General features: G+C 39.8%; 1 protein-coding gene across 5 annotated transcripts; it reads right to left on the bottom strand.

Annotated features, from left to right (window-relative positions):
* Positions 1 to 7,105: 7,105 nt before the first annotated feature.
* Positions 7,106 to 10,606, bottom strand: LOC112175631 (G-type lectin S-receptor-like serine/threonine-protein kinase At4g27290). 5 transcript variants are annotated; one of them, XM_024313338.2, is made up of 7 exons: positions 9,176 to 10,606; positions 8,871 to 8,984; positions 8,554 to 8,693; positions 8,249 to 8,456; positions 7,879 to 8,122; positions 7,619 to 7,769; positions 7,106 to 7,534 (listed from the first exon to the last, which is right to left on the bottom strand). In XM_024313338.2, exons 1-7 carry the CDS (start codon positions 10,455 to 10,457, stop codon positions 7,238 to 7,240), a joined length of 2,436 nt encoding a protein of 811 aa, XP_024169106.1. In that variant the 5' UTR covers positions 10,458 to 10,606; the 3' UTR covers positions 7,106 to 7,237. The 5 variants fall into 5 exon arrangements, with proteins under 5 accessions (XP_024169106.1, XP_024169107.1, XP_024169108.1 ...); XM_024313339.2 differs by having other exon boundaries at positions 8,871 to 8,981; XM_024313340.2 differs by having other exon boundaries at positions 8,871 to 8,921.
* Between the last annotated feature and the right edge of the window lie 10,270 nt (positions 10,607 to 20,876).

Here is a 20,876-nt window from a genome sequence, read left to right as displayed (position 1 = left end):
AAGGGTGCAAACCCACTTGCAGAAAACGATCATGTTGGAACCTCGTGGATGTAGAAGCCTTTGAAGCCACCTCCCAACATCTTTTTAATAACAATGATCTATTCAAAGCAAAAGGATTCTTTAAACCAACCCTCCTTGATATTTTGGGGTGCATATCATACTCCAGGCTACTAGAGCAGACCCGTTCTTAAGTGGATCCCCACTCCAAAAGAAGTTTCTCATCCATCCCTGTACTTTAGTAAGAAGAGACTTTGGCCATTCATAGATGTGGAAGCTGTAGATCAAGATGCTTTCAATTACAGAGGATATAAGTTGCAGCCTACCTGCTTGCAACAATTGTTTACCTTTCCAGGAGCTAAGCTTGCACCTCCTGCAATTGGAACCAAATGCACAGGTTTCGGATGCCCAATAAAAATGGGAACACCGAGATAGGTGAAGGGAAGCTGACCTGGACGTATTCCAAGTAAACCACAAGTTCTGTTCTGCCTCGGTAAAGCATATCTTCCCAAAAATAAGTTTGATTTGGCTTTGTTGACCACCTATATCTCTACTTGAAGTCCATCCCAGCGGACTTGTTGTAATACTCCAACTTCTGATGTGGAACAACTTTAGTAACATATTTGAAGTGTTTTTGTTGGTGTGATTTCTCAACTAGAAAGACATATCATCTCCGATCCAATGATAATGGATCTTTATATTGGCCAAAGAGGAAACCTCTAGATGTTGCTCTTTTGGAGTGTATAATATATAAATATAAGTTTATAAAAAAAATTAGTATCTTTAAAGATTTATTTGTAAATAAAGTCCGGCCCAAAAAAGCCCGCAAGACCCACTTTATATGGATGGGCTTGGATCTTTCGATTTACCAAGGTTCTAAAAAACGCTAGGCGCTAGTTGGGCAGTGAGCCCGGGACTAGTGCCTAGGGGCTTAGGCGGTTTTTATTTTTTTAATTTTTTAACTATTTTTATCACATAAAATTAATAATTAATAATTATTATTAAAGTCCTACAATAATATTTTCGATTATTATGTCCTACAATTAATTAAAAGTTGGAAAAAATATGTTTCTGAGATAATAACAACCATACTTATTATTATCATTTAGCAATTAATATTGTTAATATAGAATTATAGATATTGTAGACGAAACGTTGAGGGAGAGAGGTCTGATGGGCACGCATCACTATGAGTCTTCTTCAACCTTTATCTTCAATATTTTCATCAATCACCAATCATTCTACTTCATCTCCAGTCTTTATCTTCAACATTTCTCTTCAAAATTGCTCTTTGGTTTCAATTATCTCTACTCTCTCATCACACGCACAGAGCACTCTCTCTCTCTCTCTCTCTCTCTCACAAAGGGTTAATTGCCGGAAACCACCACATTTGATTAAGAAGCCAGTATTCCGGCAATCCGGCTTCATTCGGACCACCACCACAGTCCATCATCGCGCCCTCCTCAACGACGGTACCTTTCTTCTTCTTCTTCACTTCCTCGTCGACGAGGATCTAAAAAAAAAAAAATTTGCAGTGCCTAGACTCCGCCTACATCGCCTAGACGGCCGCCAAGTAATCGTGCCATCGTCTAGCCTATAATCTGATCGGTGACCAAGCGCCCAGGCGGTTTTTTAGAACCCTGCGATTTACAATAAAGCCCGGCCCGACCTGCTACTATTTAAAAATATAGTAAGGCCCGGCCCAAGCCCGCTATAAATGGCCCAGTCGGCCCGTTGATGAGACCTGTCCAGATTTATATGAACCACAGATTGGAGCATTTTATTGGTGCTATATCGTCAATTCACCTCAGACCAAGCTGGGTCCAACATTCCTAAATATATATAGTGAAAAGATTTATATGTACCACAAATTGGAGCAATTTTTGAGTGCGACATGTTCTTGAGGAGGTGAATTGATGCATCAATGGAATGTAAACACGTTGATAACAACTGGAAACTAATTCATCCAAATTTCCCTTTCACCATTCCATGCCAAATAGATCAGGAGGGCAGAAAAGGCAACCCAATCAAATATCAACATCACATCTGTGGAACCCGATATGTACAAGAAAAGCAACATTGCAATGTTTTCATCTCTTTCGGTTGGGTAGGATGCACAAAGGATTGTTGAGTGAATTTACTGACCTGGTCTGAGGAGTCTTTGGCTCAACAAAGCTCGTTATATGAAGCAATAACTGATAAGGCAGCTGCTTGGCTTCTTGCACCTCTAGATTATATTATAATCGACTATAGAGTAGCATACAGTCTTCCACTTGGATACATGAATATGAATCGGGCACATTGTCGCATTTGCAATTCTAGATTTCATGTTAGTATTAATTTCAAAAATAAAAAAAAGGCATGGGACTGTAGAAAATTTAGTGAACATATCAAGGATTATTTCATCTCTTTTCCTCTAGTAAATAGTGCCACCACAAAAAATTATGTACACTTTCCATTCCTTTGGACCTCTCTCTCTCTCTCTTTTTTTTTTTTGGAGAAATGCAACAAAGCTAGGGCCAGAGAAAAGACTAATGCCCAAGAACAGATACAGTTGGAAAGTTATACCCTCCACCTAGATCAAACATGAACTAGAGAAAGGAGAGAACAACAAAGTGCAGGAAAACAAAACAGCCGGAACCGAAAAAAAAAACCGCAGAAGCCATTCCAGCTTAAACAGCAGAAACTGGAGGACAAGGCAGACCATCGTTTCGTAGCACAAGAGAGAGGGACGGTGGTGGCCTGTTGGCCCATCTATTAAGACTCACCGACCGATTTCCAAGCAAGGCTGCCTCATTTGCTTCACGGGGAATCCACCCGCAGGAGACATGATCAAAGAAGGTACTTCTCCACCTGATTTCTTCAATGATGTGGGAGGTTTTCCAATTGTTGCAAGGTTGGTTAGAATTTAACTCTGAAATGATCTCTAAAGAGTCAGATTGCACTTGAATCTTTCTCAGGTTGTGATCAGTGGCCATATTGATCCCCAAGAGGATTGCATTGGCTTCTGCCACCTCCATCGAGCAGTTGGGAGAATTTGCAGCAGCACCCCCAGCAAAATTGCAGCTATGATCCCTCAAAATTACACCCAGACCGCCAGAGATAGTACTATTCCAGGCAGCATCGCAATTGATAGCTATGACATCAAGAGGTGGGGGTTGCCATTTTGTAGTGAAAGCATTTGTCTGGGACGCCTGGGTTGGTTCAGAAGCCTGCAGAAACTCAAGAGCCGCCTCCACCCCACTCTCCTCTTTTCATTTTTAGTGCCACTAGTAAAAATTACGGAACTCCCTATTTTGTTGTTGTTCTTCTAACAAGTAACTACTTAGTTGCGCTCAACTTACTTTTTTTTTTTTTTTTTTTAATTTTTTAAAAGATGATCAAAGGATTTCACTCCTACCCCCATGGTGACTCGAATCTATGACTTCGTCATTAGGTAGTGAGTGCTATAACCATTGAGCTAACACCACTTCGTCAAAAAATTAAATTTAAATTAGCTAAATGGGAAGTCATTTAGATCTAATTTTGATCTAACAAACATTTCAGATAAATAATTCAAGCAAACTGGTCCCCGCGAGGCTAATGAGTCAGATAAAGTTATAAAAAATAATTTATTCTCCATTTTTTTTTTTAAATCCAAAATGACAGTTGAGCGCAAATGACTTAGAAAATGAGTGAGTAGGTGAACATAACTAAATTAAAGTATACACATTTCCACAACCAATACCAATCCAAGTAGGTGAAATGTAGTCTTATCAACTCACTAAATTGATATCACTATGACTACATTTCATGATGTAGGACGAGATTTTAGCCAATTTCAACAAAGAATCCGGAAAAGAAAGAAGCGTCTTCACATTAAGAAGAATAATTTGAATATTGGAAATTGGTATTCAAATAGGCTTCGTAATGATGGAATTAATCATAAATTACTATTTTGGATATATCGGGATTCTCGAACAAAATCTTGATTGAGATTCCAATTATATATTTGCGTAATATTCTTTGGTATCTAGGATTCTATTTCTGATTTTTATTTAATGAGGTTTAATTAGGTTTTCTAGTTTTAGTCTATAATAAATTATTCTTTTTAAAACAATCTGATCAATTTCAAAAGATCGAACAGCGGTTGGACTGATAAGGAGAGAGAGAGAGAGAGAGAGAGCGTCTTCGAGAGAGAGAGAGAGAGCGCCTCTCCCGGCCGAACGCCGCCGGCTCCCTGCCGTTTGCGTTCCGGTCCGGGAGAGGAAGTTTTCCCGGGCTAGCGGCATGGATCTCTGGCGGAGGCCTGGTTCACGGATGGTGGAAGGTGGTTTGACGTTGGACGGGGCAGATCGGGTGAGATCTCCTCCCCTTGGGTCATGGGTGAGATCTGACAAGGAACAGCGAAGGGGTGATTGCCAGCGGCTGTTCCTGGCGTCACGGATGGTTCAGGGTGTACGGAGGTGGCTGGGGCTTCGATCCCAGGGCAGGGACGAGCTCGGAGATGGTTCGCCCCTTTCTGGGCTTCAATCTCGGACATCGACCAGGTTTGGGGGTGGCCGGCTTTGTGGTGCGGCGATGCGGTGGCGTAGGAATACGTTGCTGCAACGTGGTGGTGCAAGGCGGCGGTGTGGTGACGATGGAGAATGCTGGCAGCAAGTTTGGAGGAGGGCGGCGATAGTTCCTTGCGGGAAGTGGAGGTTGGGCCGGGCCGCCGTGTTTGGTCAATTTTTTATTAGGATTTTAGTTTCAGGTTTTTGGTTAGGTCAAATAAAACGTCCCTACTCAATTGAGTTAGGGTTTGGAGGTTTTGGTCGTGTTGTGGAGCCATCTATATGGTGTTACTCCTGGGAACAATATGGTAGAATTTCGATGCTGTTTGGTTATCAACGGAAAGGTGGATTTCCCTTGCACGTGGTCTGGCGGTTTATGGACACGGTGTGGAAGAGGGTGGAGTGGTTCGTCTGGCTGTTGGTGACGAGGTCGTATCGTGACACTCGGGATTGGTTATCTTTCTTTGTAGCCTGGGGTGATAGGCGTAAAAATTGGTTAGGGGTTGGACCTTTTCGGTTCATGGATGTTACTATTAGTGACGGACCCATAACTATGGATCTTGGTAGGAATATGTGTCGTGGTGTTGATACCACAACCGATTATTCCAATGCTTTGTAATTCTTTTGGTTATTAATGGATTCTATCTTTTCTCAAAAAAAAAAATTATTCTTTTTGTTTTCTAGTTGAATTAGGTTTATGTTATGTGCCCTATATATAAGGCACCTCTTAAATTGTAATTTTAATTGAAGTTATCAATAAAAACTCAAATATTAAAGAAGTTTCTCTATCTTTCTTACGGCTGTGCCCGTAATTGCTAATGGATTCTAGCTCATCTCATATGGCTTTCGACGCTTGACGGAGCCCCTTACTATCGTGTTCACGCTTCCCGCATCATTTGGTATCAAAGCGGGTATCGCCCGCTCCTTAGCAGACGACGGTCCAAGGGAGAAGTTCACTACCGCCAACCTCAACGACGCTGGTCGTAGAGTATCTATCAAAGAAAGTTTTATTGAAGAGGAACATGCCAAGGGATTCGCCCTAGGACAACCTCATCAATCCAAAAGAAAAAAAAAAAAAAAAAAGAAGAAGAAACATGGAACGTTGGATATTCACAACGCCGGATTACGACGACTTTCGAACTACATGTATCATCAACGACAAGGTATGCTCTGTAATAATTGACAGTGGTCTACGAGAGAACTTTGTAGCAAACAAAGTTGTGGATTATTTTGAATTACCAACAGTGAAGCTGAGTGATCCATACTGGATTCCATTTGGAGAGGATGAATATGCACAAGTAACAGAGGTTTGTAAAGTTCCTGTCTCTATGGGAAAATTTTATAAAGAAGAGATTACTTGTCATGTGATTGACATGGACGACACTAATGTGCTTTTTGGAAGACCATGGCATGAAAGCGTCAAAGGTGGTTATTGCAAAGACAACACATATTTATTTAGGTGGGAGTCACACAAAATTAAAATCAAGCCTAGAAGGAAGAACATCAAGAATGACCATCCTGAGGTGTGTGAAAAGGAACATGAAGAAGCAACTTTGAAACTCATTAAGGATAAGGAAGCTGATTCGTTCATCACATCGATATCCATGTCATGCATGCCTAATTGTGTTCAAGATCAACCCAAGGAGAAGTCATTGCCCATTCCTTTTCAAGTGGAGGAGTTCAAGTTTCAAGATGCTTATTCTAAACTTGTCTACGGTATTGGATTCATGGTGATTCCTTTTAATTTCGAGAATATTGAAGTTGATGGCTTATCATGTTTTATTCCTACTAATGATCGAGCTGCATACAAGAGGAACTCGAGGTCGAGTTCTTTTCAAGTGGAGGAGACTGATGTAGGACGAGATTTTAGCCAATTTCAACAAAGAATCCGGAAAAGAAAGAAGCGTCTTCACATTAAGAAGAATAATTTGAATATTGGAAATTGGTATTCAAATAGGCTTCGTACTGATGGAATTAATCATAAATTACTATTTTGGATATATCGGGATTCTCGAACAAAATCTTGGTTGAGATTCCAATTATATATTTGCATAATATTCTTTAGTATCTAGGATTCTATTTCTGATTTTTATTTAATGAGGTTTTATTAGGTTTTCTAGTTTTAGTCTATAATAAATTATTCTTTTTGTTTTCTAGTTGAATTAGGTTTATATTATGTGCCCTATATATAAGGCACCTCTTAAATTGTAATTTTAATTGAAGTTATCAATAAAAACTCAAATATTAAAGAAGTTTCTCTATCTTTCTTACGGCTGTGCCCGTAATTGCTAGTGGATTCTAGCTCATCTCATATGGCTTTCGACGCTTGACGGAGCCCCTTACTATCGTGTTCACGCTTCCCGCATCATTTCATGTTTAAGGGCAGTTCTCCTTCTTGCTCCCCCATATATTGTAATAGACTTGAGAGTAGCACAGTCTAGCCAAGTGTTATTGTGTATAAATTGTCTTCCCCCTCTAGCCTAAAGAAGATAAACAACATTCATTTTCCACCAAGTTTTATAAAATTGGCTTCTATTTGGATACACATCAATTTGAGTTGCAAAGTGAATATTTCTTGTTCTGAATCTGGTTACCTCATGTTGAACTATAATTTCTGGTGGCGTAAAGATCTAAAAATTACTTGTTTTAGATATATGAACATGTCCTCAACAAAGCAGCATGTAACTAGCTACACAAATCGATCCTTACCGCGCTTCCAAAAGCGAAATGGATATTTCATTGGTTGATAATTCATTACCTATACGAGGGCTTACTTCATGTTCCTTTTCCAGAAGGAAACCAGGTTGTTTAGGTTGAGCCAATGCAATATCACTTCCCAACATTATAACCACAGACGCCATGCTCGGCCGATTCTCAGGATGATGTTGGACGCACAAAAGACTAACTTGGATGCAACGTAACACTTCTGATAGATCACATAAGCTCTTTAACCACGAATCAATCAATTCTAAAGGCCTTCCTTCATTCCACAATCTCCAAGCCTGAAACATTTCAAACCTCATTCGTCAATCTCTATGTATAAAGGTTTAACAAACAAGAGGTGGAACGTTTTACTTGATACTTGCATTTCCAATAAGATTATGGCTGTCGTCTGGATGATAAAATCCTTTGTTTCTCCTTCCACTTATAATCTCTAGCACCAATATACCGTAGCTAAAGACATCGGATTTCACAGAAAATACCCCATCAGCAGCATATTCAGGTGCCATGTAGCCACTGTAGTAAGTAGAAACATCGCAGATTATTAGTCAGAAAAACTAAACCATTGATGTCGATTATTAAAAGTAGAGATGTATATCATACAAATGTTTAGAGGAAAACTTACTATGTCCCGACCACTCTCTTAGTATTTCCTCCAGTCTGATCTCCTCCGGTTAATATTCTAGCCAAGCCAAAGTCTGAAATTTTAGGATTCATTTCATCATCAAGTAGAACATTACTTGCTTTTAGATCTCTATGTATAATCCTTAGCCTGGAATCTTGGTGGAGATAGAGGAGACCCCGAGCAATTCCACAAATGATGTGGAAACGTTTAGGCCAATCTAACAGTAGTTCTTCCCTGGTTTGATCTGCAAGTTCATCATTCCAATAGTATATTATTAATCCAAATCCAACTATTCTCTATATGAAACTGTTTATCTACTATGGACAAAACTAATTTCACTGGACTTTTATAATATTTCAAAAGTCTATACCAAAAATGAAGTAGTCCAGGCTTCCGTTGGACATGTATTCGTACATCAGCATTTTCTCCTCTTGCACACAACAACCAAGAATCTTTACAAGATTTCGGTGCTGAAGTTTGGCAATCATTATAATTTCATTCCTAAACTCATTAAATCCTTGGCCAGAACTGCTTGAAAGCCTCTTCACAGCAAATTCTTGTCCATCTGCTAGTGTCCCCTGGAAGTTTATCCAGTATTTCAAATTTCAAATATTGTGAAATTCAGTTTGAAGTTGTTAGTTCTGGCCATTTTTCTGAAGCATGTAGAAAGTTTACCTTGTAAACAGGTCCAAAGCCACCTTCTCCAAGCTTCTTATCATCTGAAAAGTTATCTGTAGCAGTAGCTATCGTGGTTATGTTGAAAATCGGGAGCTTCAGGTCCTCCTTTTGTGCCCCTTCTTCTCGTTTTTCTGTCTCTGAGAGAGAGAGGAAAAAAAAAAAGTTATAGCCTGTAAGAAAAGTGTACAAGAAAAAAGTAAACGGACTAAAACATCTTCTAAGCAGATTCCCTTTTAAGTTTTAAGTTTTAACCATTTAACCACATCCCAATCCAATCAAACAGCATTTGACAAATTTTTACAAATTTAATCTACCTTTTAATTTGGTCCTGCTTCGGTACACGTGGTAGCCAATTAAGATTATTCCTGTAAACACTGCAGCTATTACAACAGCAACTATAATTCCTGTCTTCACTTTACCATCATCTTCTTTTCAAGGTTGATGATGCAGTAAAGTAGATAAAATATTAGATTGCAGGCCCAAACAAAATTGAGAAAGGAAGTTTAAATACTTAAATATAGAGATAAAAATGGGATGCTTAAAACAAACTAACAAGAATAACCGAATTCACATAAAAGTATTTAAAGAAGAAGTTCATGTAACAGAGTACCATATATACCTATCTCTGAAGCTGACATTCGAATGTATAGATCTTGGCCAGCATCCGGAATCTTTCTGATATCTAGTAGATCACCAAACCAAATGGCGCAGCCAGAACCTCCTGCTTTAATGTCCGAGCTTGTATAAGCCATACAGGAACAGTTGTTCAAGCATTTGGCTCTGCATTCCTTGATGTTCGTACTTTTGTTCACCCAAGAATGTGTAGTATCTGGCAATTTCAAGTCAGTGAATTTGACAAACCCGTCTTTATCACTTTCCTGGCAGCTTAGGGGTTTCTTGCGCGTACATCCAAGTGACCAGTCTGTCAAATTCCATTTCTCTGGTGACTTGGGCGTGAATCCTTGTAGACATTGACATACTGGACTGTTACTAACGATACACTCTGCATTTGCTCCACAGAGGCCATATTGATCACAGAAATCTCTAGGTACTATTGCATAGGCCCTCCAAGTTTGCTCTGCTTCAATCCATGTAAGGCGATGGCGCGTACTCGTGGTTCCATTTAAGACCACGATTGAAATTACAGACTTGTTTTGAAGTTTGTACATGTAGTAAACTTCATCATCATTATGCACAAAATCGAAACTATAAATTGGATTAGACCTTAGAGCTGCTGCGCCACTGAATCTTAGGCCATTCCATGGGCCAGAACGATAAAATTTCAGACCACCTTTCCGAAAATATGCCTCAGGGTATGCATGAGGTTCCATTTCAATCCCATAAGTGAATTCCCCTGGACATGGGTCTTCTGAATTTTTCCATGCTGATAATCCCCTCTGAAGACCTGTCCTAAAGTCCCATCCCATCTTCATTTCTGGTAACAATGTATCAGAAGGATAATCGAAGCTTTGCCACAATGACTTTCCATCTGTCACATCCCTCACTACTAAATTTCCAGAATCTAATAGCTGTACCATTGTACTCTGTGCATACTTGGCTAAACTTGTCCACCAAACAACAGTCTTATTCTGACCCAACAGCACAAGATATCCTGTGCTGTTTATCATCAACACACCGGATGAGTCATCAATCGGTTTGCATCGATTTGCAACCCAAACAACAGTTTTAACTGGGATGTTTTTGTACCAAATTCCCAAGTAACGATGTTTCGTGTTACCTGGACTGAAGAAACCCAACTCAAATGTTCCATCACTTGAAACCAAGGCGCTGCCATTATCACTGATAGACTGCAACGGATTGATGCTGTCAACTGCAAATGAACCTGTGAACAACAGAGAGAACAAACTAGTACTAAACACCACAAAACAAAGATCATCCATTGGATTTAATTTTTCTTCATTAGCTACCTACTCTACGGGTTGCATTCATATTCAAAAAAATGGAAAGAAAATATATGGTTGATCAAAACGGTGGAAAAAAACATGGGGTGGTTGAAGATCGAGAAGAAAATATGCAAATTCGGAAAAGACCTTCTGAGTTCTTTTAATAAGAAGACAAGCAGATTAGTAAAAAGCAGGCAACATTTTTAATATACAAAAATGGACTTCGTCATTTGAGATGACAGGTGATAGCACTAATTCCTAATAAAACAACGATGTCTTTCTCCAGCAACAGCATTATTAAATTTATAGTCATTGTCAGTCAATCCTGAAACAATGGTTGAAGAACGCTATTGGTGTCTCAGTGTCTGATAAGTCAGAGGCACACTTTTCTTTTGAAGATCTACTTCAAAAGAAAAGTGTTTCTTCAAGATAAAATTGAAGTAGATCTTTAAAAGAAAAGTGTACCTCTGACGAGACACCAATAGCGTTCTTCAACCATTGTTTCAGGATTGACCGACAATGACTATGAGTTTTATAATGCTGTTGCTGGAGAAAGACGTCGTTATTTTATTAGGAATTAGTGCTATCACCTGTCATCATTCCTTGTACGTATACACACTATAAAAGAAAGGAACTAAAGAGAGAGAGACTGATTCAATGAATGAAAACAGTATTGGTGTTTGACAAGTCAGAGGTAAAAATTTTCTTTTGATTTCTTGTACGTGTTCTCTTATCTAATGCTCCAGCGTTTCTGAACAGTAATTTACGATATTGGTTGACCATTTTACTCCTCCCTCGCAATCATATCACCCAGAGACTCTCTATCCATCTACTAGCTGTCGTTTTTACGTCTTTACTGCAAACTGAAATCAAACCCAATCACTCTCATAATTCATTTGCACCCTCTTCAACTTTCACCACAATATATCATAATTTATATGCCTAGTGTTTGCTGCTCATTAGTTTATTCTAAATATACCTGGTCATCCATGCATAGATATTATGGAGAGCTGGGGGAAAAGAACAGTGACTACTGCACATGGCATTAGCCCCATTTTGGATTTTAAGACTGCAAGCATATAATTTAGGCCTTAACTAAATTAGAATTGAGAGTGAGACAAGGGAAGATGTTGATCCCATACGTCACACACCATTTATATGGTGTGTTGGCAGTTTCTAGTTCCCACTAAAAGAAAGGAACTACACAGAGAGAGACTGATTCAATGAATGAACTAGTTTTGGGGCAATAAGGTACCGTCGTCTTACGGCAAGCGGGTGGGGCTGTACCCTATAGAAAAATGCCAGCAGCTTTGCCTAAACAAAGGTCTAAAATGAAATTTGAGATTCAGCGAGCTCATGTGAATTCAAATTGGGTTCAACGAACTGTTTGTAAGGGTTGTTGAAGAGGACGAACGTGAATATGTTTTGCTGCTGGCATAATAAATTTTCTCTGGGTGAGCCTTAGAGAATTTGGGAGTTTATGGGCCACTTGCAAAGTTACATTTAGGAAAATTAGCTAGCTTTCTTTTATGACAGGTTTTTGCCGACAATAAGGTTACTGGAAAAGAGAAATGTCTCAAAAAATTTAATGATTTTCTTATTTAAGGACGACATTTACTTTGTGTGTCTGCCCCAACTCCAGTTACTTGTCTGAGTTGTAATAAGATTAGTTTTAGAGATATTCTCGGAGATATATTATTCAATGTATGATTCAGTTTCCTTATAAGACTCTTATTCTCTTGTTGTAATCCTCTATTTAAAGAGGTCCCTATTATTAATAAAAGACACAACTCATTCTCTTAAGTCTCTCTGGTGTTCTCTATGCATTCCTTTTTCGTAAGACACGTTATCAGCATGAAGCTCTAACCTTGAAACTCTAAAATCGTAGCCTTCAAACCCTAGCTACCTTTGCCGCACACCTTAAGCCCTACATCCCAAGAGTACAAAACCAGCGGCAGAATCTCCAGAACCAGTCGGAAAAGTCCCGAACAGGCCCTAGAAAGCATAAATCAATCCTCCACCGGTTCACTGCCTTCCAGACGTCCTCTTGCCACCAAACTTTGTCAGCAGCAGCGTCTCGATCTAAGGATTTCCGAACCGGTCAAATCATTCCAAGAACCAGCCGGGAAATAACCGAACCAGCTACCAAAGCCATTAAACTGGCCCTGTTAGCCTCACCGGGGCACCCTTGTGCTTGCCTCCACGCGCGCCCCTACACCTCTCACTGACCCCTCAATTACCCTCACCAACGCCTCAGCTAGCCTCGCTAACGTAGCCCCGGACCCTCGGGGCACCCCTAGCGCACCCCCATTTGTCCTTTTCAAGGTAATTTTTCATTAAAGTTCCTGCTTTTGTGCACTTTTCTTTAAGTTTTCAATTCTTTTCTTTTCTCAGGGACTTGTAACCTCCCTTCTTCTATCCCATTTTCTTCTTTCATAGGGAGACCTAAGTCGAACTGTGGGGGTTCGTGCTATCTCCAAGTTTGTAGAGAATTTATGATCGACCACTTACATTATTGTTTCAAACTAATCCAATACCTCTTGGAATAGAATTTTTTTGGAGTACCTACGCTCAGAAATTTCTAATTTCTTGGGAGCGATTGTGCTCAGAAGTTTCTATTGTTTTCGTGGTAGCTTTTCCGCTCTGAGACTATCCCTTTTTCTTGTTCTCTTTCAGGATGAATAACCTGAACAAATTAGACTTTGCTCCACTAGGGACAATTGGCTCTGGGTATCACAAATGGATTGGTGATGTCCGCCAACATCTCAAGGTCGAAGGAATCCGGGAATCGATTCTTGAGTCTAGGTAAGACGTGCTAACTATTGAGCAAGCTCAAACTTTGGAAGCAAATAGAGCAGCCTTGGAGGCAAATAAGGCGAAAGCCGTCATCCTAATGACTTATCATATGGATGATTCGCTCCAGTACGGGTATCTGAATGAAGAAGACCCCAGAAGGCTGTGGGTCTCACTTAAAGAACACTTTGGCAATGTCCGTGACACCTTGCTTCCTAATCTAGACGTGAGATGGCATAATCTCCGCTTCTGTGATTTCAAGTCAATTCTTGACTACAACTCGGAAGTACTTCGCATTAAATCCTTAATGGAATTATGTGAAAAAGATATCACAGATGCGATGTTGATTGAGAGGATTCTCTCTACCTTCCCTGTCTCTGCTTTGATGGTTGCTAAGAACTATCGAATCGATGTTACTGTAGGACGGATGACAAGGTTTCATGAGCTCATTGGAGCCATGACTGTAGTTGAAAAGCATGACAAATCGAATCCTATTGAGCTATTCGAGTTAACGAATTCCATGCGAAAATGCATGAAGAGAACGGAAAAGAATTCATTTGCACTACCTCTAATGATTGCGAATAAAGGGATATCTTAGAGAAACTTATGTGTCTCTCTAGTGGATTTTATGTCACCACTTTTTGAGCCATTAAATCCAATAAAGTTATGAGAGAAGATCTCTTGGATTTAGACACATATTGGCTTTGTCATGACTAGATAGGTCATCCTAGTCATGATATGATGATTCGTCTACTAAAGATTTCACACAACATCCATTCTTTCGAGCGAAACGAAGCAAGAATCAAAGGTTGATTCCTAGACTAAGTATGACCGCCCGCCGCTGCCCCTAGGGCCGTTGGCCGTCCACCACCAGCCTAGGGCTGGCGCAGTCCATATCCATGACTCCATGGATGGCATCCATCATGGTGATGGCACCTCAGGTGATGCTACAAAGTAATACCCCCAAAATTCGTTATTAATTCCTAAATGCTTCGGGAATTATTAAAGTGTTCATTGATATGATTTCATGGTTCGAGAGTGGAGCGGAAATTAGTTCGAGCAATTATTCTCTCGGAATGCTTCGATTTAAGGGTTGACTTTTTATACTTTAGGATTTTGTGAAAACTCCATTCACAAAAGTTGTAGAGCGCGTCGATACGAGTTCGTGGACATGTGGTGTCACGCCCCGAATTTTGAAATAAGGATTCAAATCCGAAACATGACTAATAACAATACAAATAACGTTCTGAATTTTTCTCTCAGAAACAACCACTAGTTACACCTCTTGATATTACATAAACCAAATCCTCAAGCTACTTATTACAGCACACTCACCAAATCAAATGGTAAAACTCAAATGAGTATAATTCTCCTCACAAAACAAATGCTGTAAATCTAATACTAATACTCTAAACCGCACGATCACTGCTCTGATTCTCCTGACCTGTGAGATTACCCGCTACACAATTTGAATAGTGTACCGGGAATTGCAACAACACAAAACCCAGTAAGCTTTTGACAGCCCGTGAGTAAACAAGAAAGAACTGTTGATTTATTATGTTACAATTCTTATAACTCAAGTAAACAATCAACAAATATTGCAGCATTAATATGTGAAATAACATTTGAGCAACACATGCTTGCTCACAACCAACAAATATTGCAACATTAATATGTGAAATAACATTAAAGCAACACATGCTTGATTTTCTTTTCACAAACACCTTCACATATTCAAAATATATCATAGATAGATATTTGATCAAAATAACATAAGTACACTCCTCTTTTTAGTGAATTTTCAGATTAACTGGTAACAAATCACAAATCCACGTGTTAGGGACCGACGTACTATTCCCAAAACACGGGATCACAAATCCACATACTAGGGTCCGACGTACTATACCCAAAGCATGGGACAACCAGGTTGACTGGTATCAAATCACAAATCCACGTACTAGGGACCGACGTACTATTCCCAAAGTACGGGTAAGCCGCAGCATACCAAAGACACAACTAAGGTACGTATACTCAAAGTAGGCACACTTTCTAAGAGTATAATAGTGCACTATCTGAAGGGACTAAAGCCCACAGCTTAACTCCTCACCACACCAAAACAGTTTTACCAGTAATTCACTTAAGCACGGGGTTGTTGTAATCACCCGGCTTCACAATTGTACTTTTCAGACATAATCAAATTCACAAAATACAATCTTTATAAATTTTAGATTGTATATATGTATATGTACACCCACATAAAGAGACATATTATTTCAAGACAAATCTTTACTTCTTAAAATAATTTCCACATATTCACAATTGGGCATATAAAATAGCTTTCACACCACATGATCAACATTTCATTATTCAACAATTAAATGGGAGATTAATAGCTTGAATAATATCCAATCCATTCTCAATCATTTCATCATACCAATCACACGTCAACCAATATATATATTCCACGTAAATATATATATACGTAATCATCCGCTCAGGAATGACCACTAATACCAACTATAGTTCAAGCATAAAAACCGTGAAATTCATTTGTATAATAAAATCATTTTACTTACCTATGGACCGTAGAAGATCAAGCCTATGTATTTTAAAACAAATATTCATTTCCGTAAAACATTTTCAATCCATTACGATATAAGTAAAGTAATTTTGGTTCGTAATATGAACCATGTGAGGTTTACTCACCTCTAATCCAGCTGCGTCTTCTAAAAAGTCAAATATAACAATATTCCAAACGCTCGTCAACTCAAACAGTCAAGTACCTAATCAAGTATGGTCTTTGCTTAGTAAACGAAACACGAAATAACCTTAAACGACGATCCAATGGTCAGATTCTAAAATAAAGATGATCCAACAGTCGGATCGAAATTATATGATGATCCAACGGACAAATCCTCACGGATCGCCCTTAGGATCATCCTCCAAAATTATCACGAAGATCCAACGGTCAGATCTTCCTGAATCGTCCTTACAAACATCTCCTCAAAATTATACGAAAATCCGACGGTCAGATTCTCACGAATCGCCTTCCGAATCACTGTTTCACAATTATACGAAGATCCAACGGTCGGATCCTCGCCCGTGACCTCACAAAGTCATCGGGACAGTCATACGATCAACATATTAAAATTTGAAGTAAAACCGATGGTCTGATCTTCACAAATCGTAAACCGAAGATAAAACGTAAAAACGTTAAATAGTAACGTCAAAACGTAAATCCACTATTTATCAACTTTTTCTAAAATAACCTTGTGATATATCAAAACGCTCGTATGGATGTGTAGATCATCGTCCAGATAATGAAAACTCAAAATATGGTCCGACGCGCCGCCACAAGCGGTGGTCAGTGGGTGGTCAACACGGCGGTCAACCACCTCCGATGCAAAAGTCGTGAACTACAAACTTCTTCAAAATGAAGGGTTGATGAACTTTCATACCTGGAGCTAAGTCTGGTTCGGCCTAGATAGTCCTAGATCAAGCTTTGAAGTTTGGATTAATCTGGTGCGTCGATCAGATTCCAGATCGAATCAGGGACGTCGAAATCTTCAACTCATGATCTTTCACTCCACACTCAAAATCGTCAAGCAAGGAGGATATGAGGATGATCAGGGGGAGGAGGAGAACCCAAAACCGAGAGGATCAGCCAAGATGATGCCGGAAAATAGGTTTTCCGGTCGGGTCGCCGATCGGGGGCTGGGTGGCTTCGATCCAGCTTTCGGGGCAGCTGCGGGGCAAGGCGACACGGGAGGGAGGCTCGGCGTGGGGCGGCGATCCCAGGGGAGCCCGGGTCCGGGGCCGGAGATGGCCTGAGGGGCCGTTTTCGGCCGGGTCGGGTCGGCGGAAACCCGCCGGGTCTAAAGGGAAACAGTGAGAGAGAACGGAGAGAGCTGGGGGACTATTCCGCAAAAAGGAAAATGTTTCGTCCTTAATGAATAAATCCGGATTTTTCTGCTATTTATAGAAAAATCCCAATTTTCAAATATTCATAACTTATTCATACGAACTCCGAATATTGCGTTCCACATATGCACGCTATCGTATCGACGAGCTCTACAACTTTCATGAAGGAATTTTTCCCAAATTTGATACGTATAAAAAAGTCAACTTTCGCGTGCCCCTAAATAACGTTCGTTTTCGAAAATAAAATCGTTCGACCCTACTTCCACAACTTCTCCAAGCTTCGTACTCACTCCTATTACCGTAAAATCAATTCTAAAAATCCACTGAATTTAATTTGGATTTTTCGGGGTATTACATGTGGAATACGGAAATCGGAGTTCGTATGAAGAAGTTATGGCTTTTGGAAAAACTTTCCATCTTAGTATAAAGTAAAAAAAAAATCCAAAAATTGAAGAAAAGGACACAATTTCCAATTTTGGAAATCGGCCCCCGTTTCTCTCTCTCTCTCTCTCTCTCTCTCTCTCGTCGAGCCGGAAATCGCCCGATCCCTTCCGCAGGTGATTTCTTCCTCCTCCGGCCACCATTGGAAGTGAAATTTCTTGGGTTAGGATCGCCTCGACCTTGTGCACTTCCCTGTGGTCACCTTTTTCCCTCTCGCGGCGGCTACACGGTGGTGCAAGCAAAACCCGATTCAGGATCCATTTCGAGTCAACGGCGATTTCTCCCAGCTCTGTCCATCTTTGCGTGAGTTGTTGGGCACCCTGGGATCGCTTGAGTAAGCTGATGATGATGCTAAAAGGGTCGGACCTGAAGTAAAGCTTTGACAGGAAAACTCAAGCTCGTCGGAAACTGGGAAAATTCTGGAAAACTTGATGCTTCCAAGGTACCTTTCGATCACTTCCTTTCGTTTTCAGGCTTCGTGCTAGTTATGAAAGTTGTTCACCATGTTGAGATGAAGAGGTGCAACCTGGTTTCACTGTCATCCATTGTGGTTGATGGCGGCTGTTTCCGGCCACGCCAAGGGTAGTTTCTACCCATTTTTATGTTCTATATATCAATACGTTCATTTCGATTTACAACACTTAATTTTTGGAGAACGTTTGATTTAGTTATGAATTTTACGATTTCGATCGTTCGATTTGTGATCCGTGAGGATCAGGCAGTCCGATCGACTTATAGTTTTGATTTGTTGATCATATGAGTATTCCAGACACCTCGGTTGGTCTCGAATGAAGTTTCGCCTCGAATCACATTACTTTTGAGATTTTAGGGCAAATGGGAGTTCAAACTTTAATCATTTTTCGATTCGTGTACTAATTTGTGACGTATATTACTTAGGTGATTGATGGAGCGTATTCGATACATTATCTCTGCTGTAAAAGAAGACGCAGCGGGACTTTGAGGTGAGTAAATCTCACGTGGTTCATTTACGAACCGAGTTATTTGATTGTCGGAATTGATTGATAATTGTAAATCGTTTTCAAAAATAAAGATTTATTTGAAACAATATGAACTCGATCGACTACGGTTCATAGGGCTACGACTCACAGGTAAAAAAATGAATTTAAGTATAAAATGAATTTCTTGGTCTTAATACGTATGAACTATAGTTAGTATTAGTTGTCATTCTTGCGTGAATGACTACGTATATATATATATATATATATATATATATTAACATATATATATTAGATGGAGTGACATTGGGTGAAGTAATGATTGAGAATTAATTGAATTGTTATTTCGAGCATTTCTCTTACGAGCATACAATTATCATGATGTGTTGATTATTGTGTAAAAGTGTGTTTTGCTTGAGGAAAGTATTTGAGTCAAGTGGACTTTCAAATGTTCGGTCTAAGGACCTTTTATCACATTGGTGATCGAGATAAGGGTATTGGATGCCATAACCCTGACGGGTGATGGGCTACGATTGAGGCGAGTGTATCAGATGCCATAACCCTGACGGGTGATGGGCTACAATTGAGGCGAGTATATCGGATGCCATAACCTTGGCCGGGTGACGGGCTACGATTCAGTTAGAGCTCTAGTCTGTCTGTCATGGTATTGCATGGGAGTATCACGTGGGTTACTTGGGGCTCACGAGTACGCATTTTTAAAGAGAGTTCGTGTGGTGTCCTTCTTTTATCGTCCATTGAGGGATTTGTTGTTCTTATTATTTATGGAGTTGTTTTAGATTATGGAGTTATTTTAGATTTCTTTGATTACTCTTGAGTTATGAAATTGTCAAGCATGCGGGTTTATGTTAATTTTAACTAGAGTTTACTCATACGAGCTTAAAAAGCTTACGGGGTTGTTGTTTGCAACCCGGTGCATTATTCCATGGTGTAGGGGTTATTCCTGCAGGTCAGGACCGCCAGGGTTGAGTTCGAGGTGTAGTTGCAGCAGTTTAGGTTCATAACCTATTTTTTTTATTAACTGCTGTTTGTATTATGCTCTTAGTGAGCGTTTACATTCGAAATTCATTTCATTCGGGTTTTGTAAACACTTGTTGATATAACGTTCGACTCGAATTGAGTTTATGCTTTTGGATTATTGTTATTGCTTAGACTAAATTGAAAAAGTTTATGCGCAATTTCAGAAAGTTGGTTAAGTTATTGCGTTTCGGATTCGAATATCTTTATTTGAAATTTGGGGCGTGACATGCAATCACCAACTTTACTTCCAATAATGTTTCAGATGCTCTGACCCAACCAAAATCCTCATTGGTTGCTTTGAAGGCCTCTCGCTCATATACAAAGCCTGTTCCTTAGGGAAATTAGGACTGAGACCGTCCTACGCAAAGGATAAGAAAATACTCATTCTGGTCTTACATAGAATCTGAGGGGATTCTATGGACCGATTCAACCAATTTTACGGATGTTTAAATATTTCATGATGTTGGTTGACACGCAAACATGCTGGTCACATGTTGTGCCATTGTCCACTTGTCATGCTGCTTATACTTCTCTCCTAGCACATATCATATGATGACGAGATCACTCCCCAGATCATCCCATTCAGTCAATTGGACTTGACAATGCTAGAGAGTTTACATCGAAGACTTTCAATGTTATTGCATATCACTGGGACTGATGTTGGACACCATATTTCCATATACACACCCAAATGGTCACACGAAAACGACTACGATGGTAGTCTGGACATTGATAATGTACACCAATCTCCTTATATTTGCTTGGGGTGATGCAATATCACATGCAGGTATGCTAATTCGTCTACGACCCACCGTCACTCAATCTATCTATGCACAACAGCTAGTGACTGGGTACAAGTATTTTATAGTTACGCATAATTGAGTACACCATTTATGTGCCAACTGCGCCGCCACAACGCACCATGATAGGTCCTCATAGACGAATGGGCAAATATGTTGCTGGATATGAGACTCTAACAATCGTCCGCCACTTCTTGCCCTTTCTAGATGATCTCTTTATCGCTAGATTTGCGGATTATCACTTTGATAAAACAGTCTTCCCGTCGTTAGGGGGATATAAGAACACGATTGTTCAGCAAGAACTACAGGAATTGTTTTGGTCTGTCCTTACTATGTCTCATCTTGATCCCTTCTAAAGTGACGAGATCACACATATATACTGTAAACATGCTTGCAAGGATGGATGTCCCTACGAAAGGATGTAGTGCCCCTACATGGAGGTAGGTATGACACCAATGCCATAGAGA

The sequence above is a fragment of the Rosa chinensis genome, chromosome 7 (assembly GCF_002994745.2).
Source record: "Rosa chinensis cultivar Old Blush chromosome 7, RchiOBHm-V2, whole genome shotgun sequence".
Classification (NCBI taxonomy): Eukaryota; Viridiplantae; Streptophyta; class Magnoliopsida; order Rosales; family Rosaceae; genus Rosa; species Rosa chinensis.
This window is presented reverse-complemented; position numbering and strand designations above follow the sequence as displayed.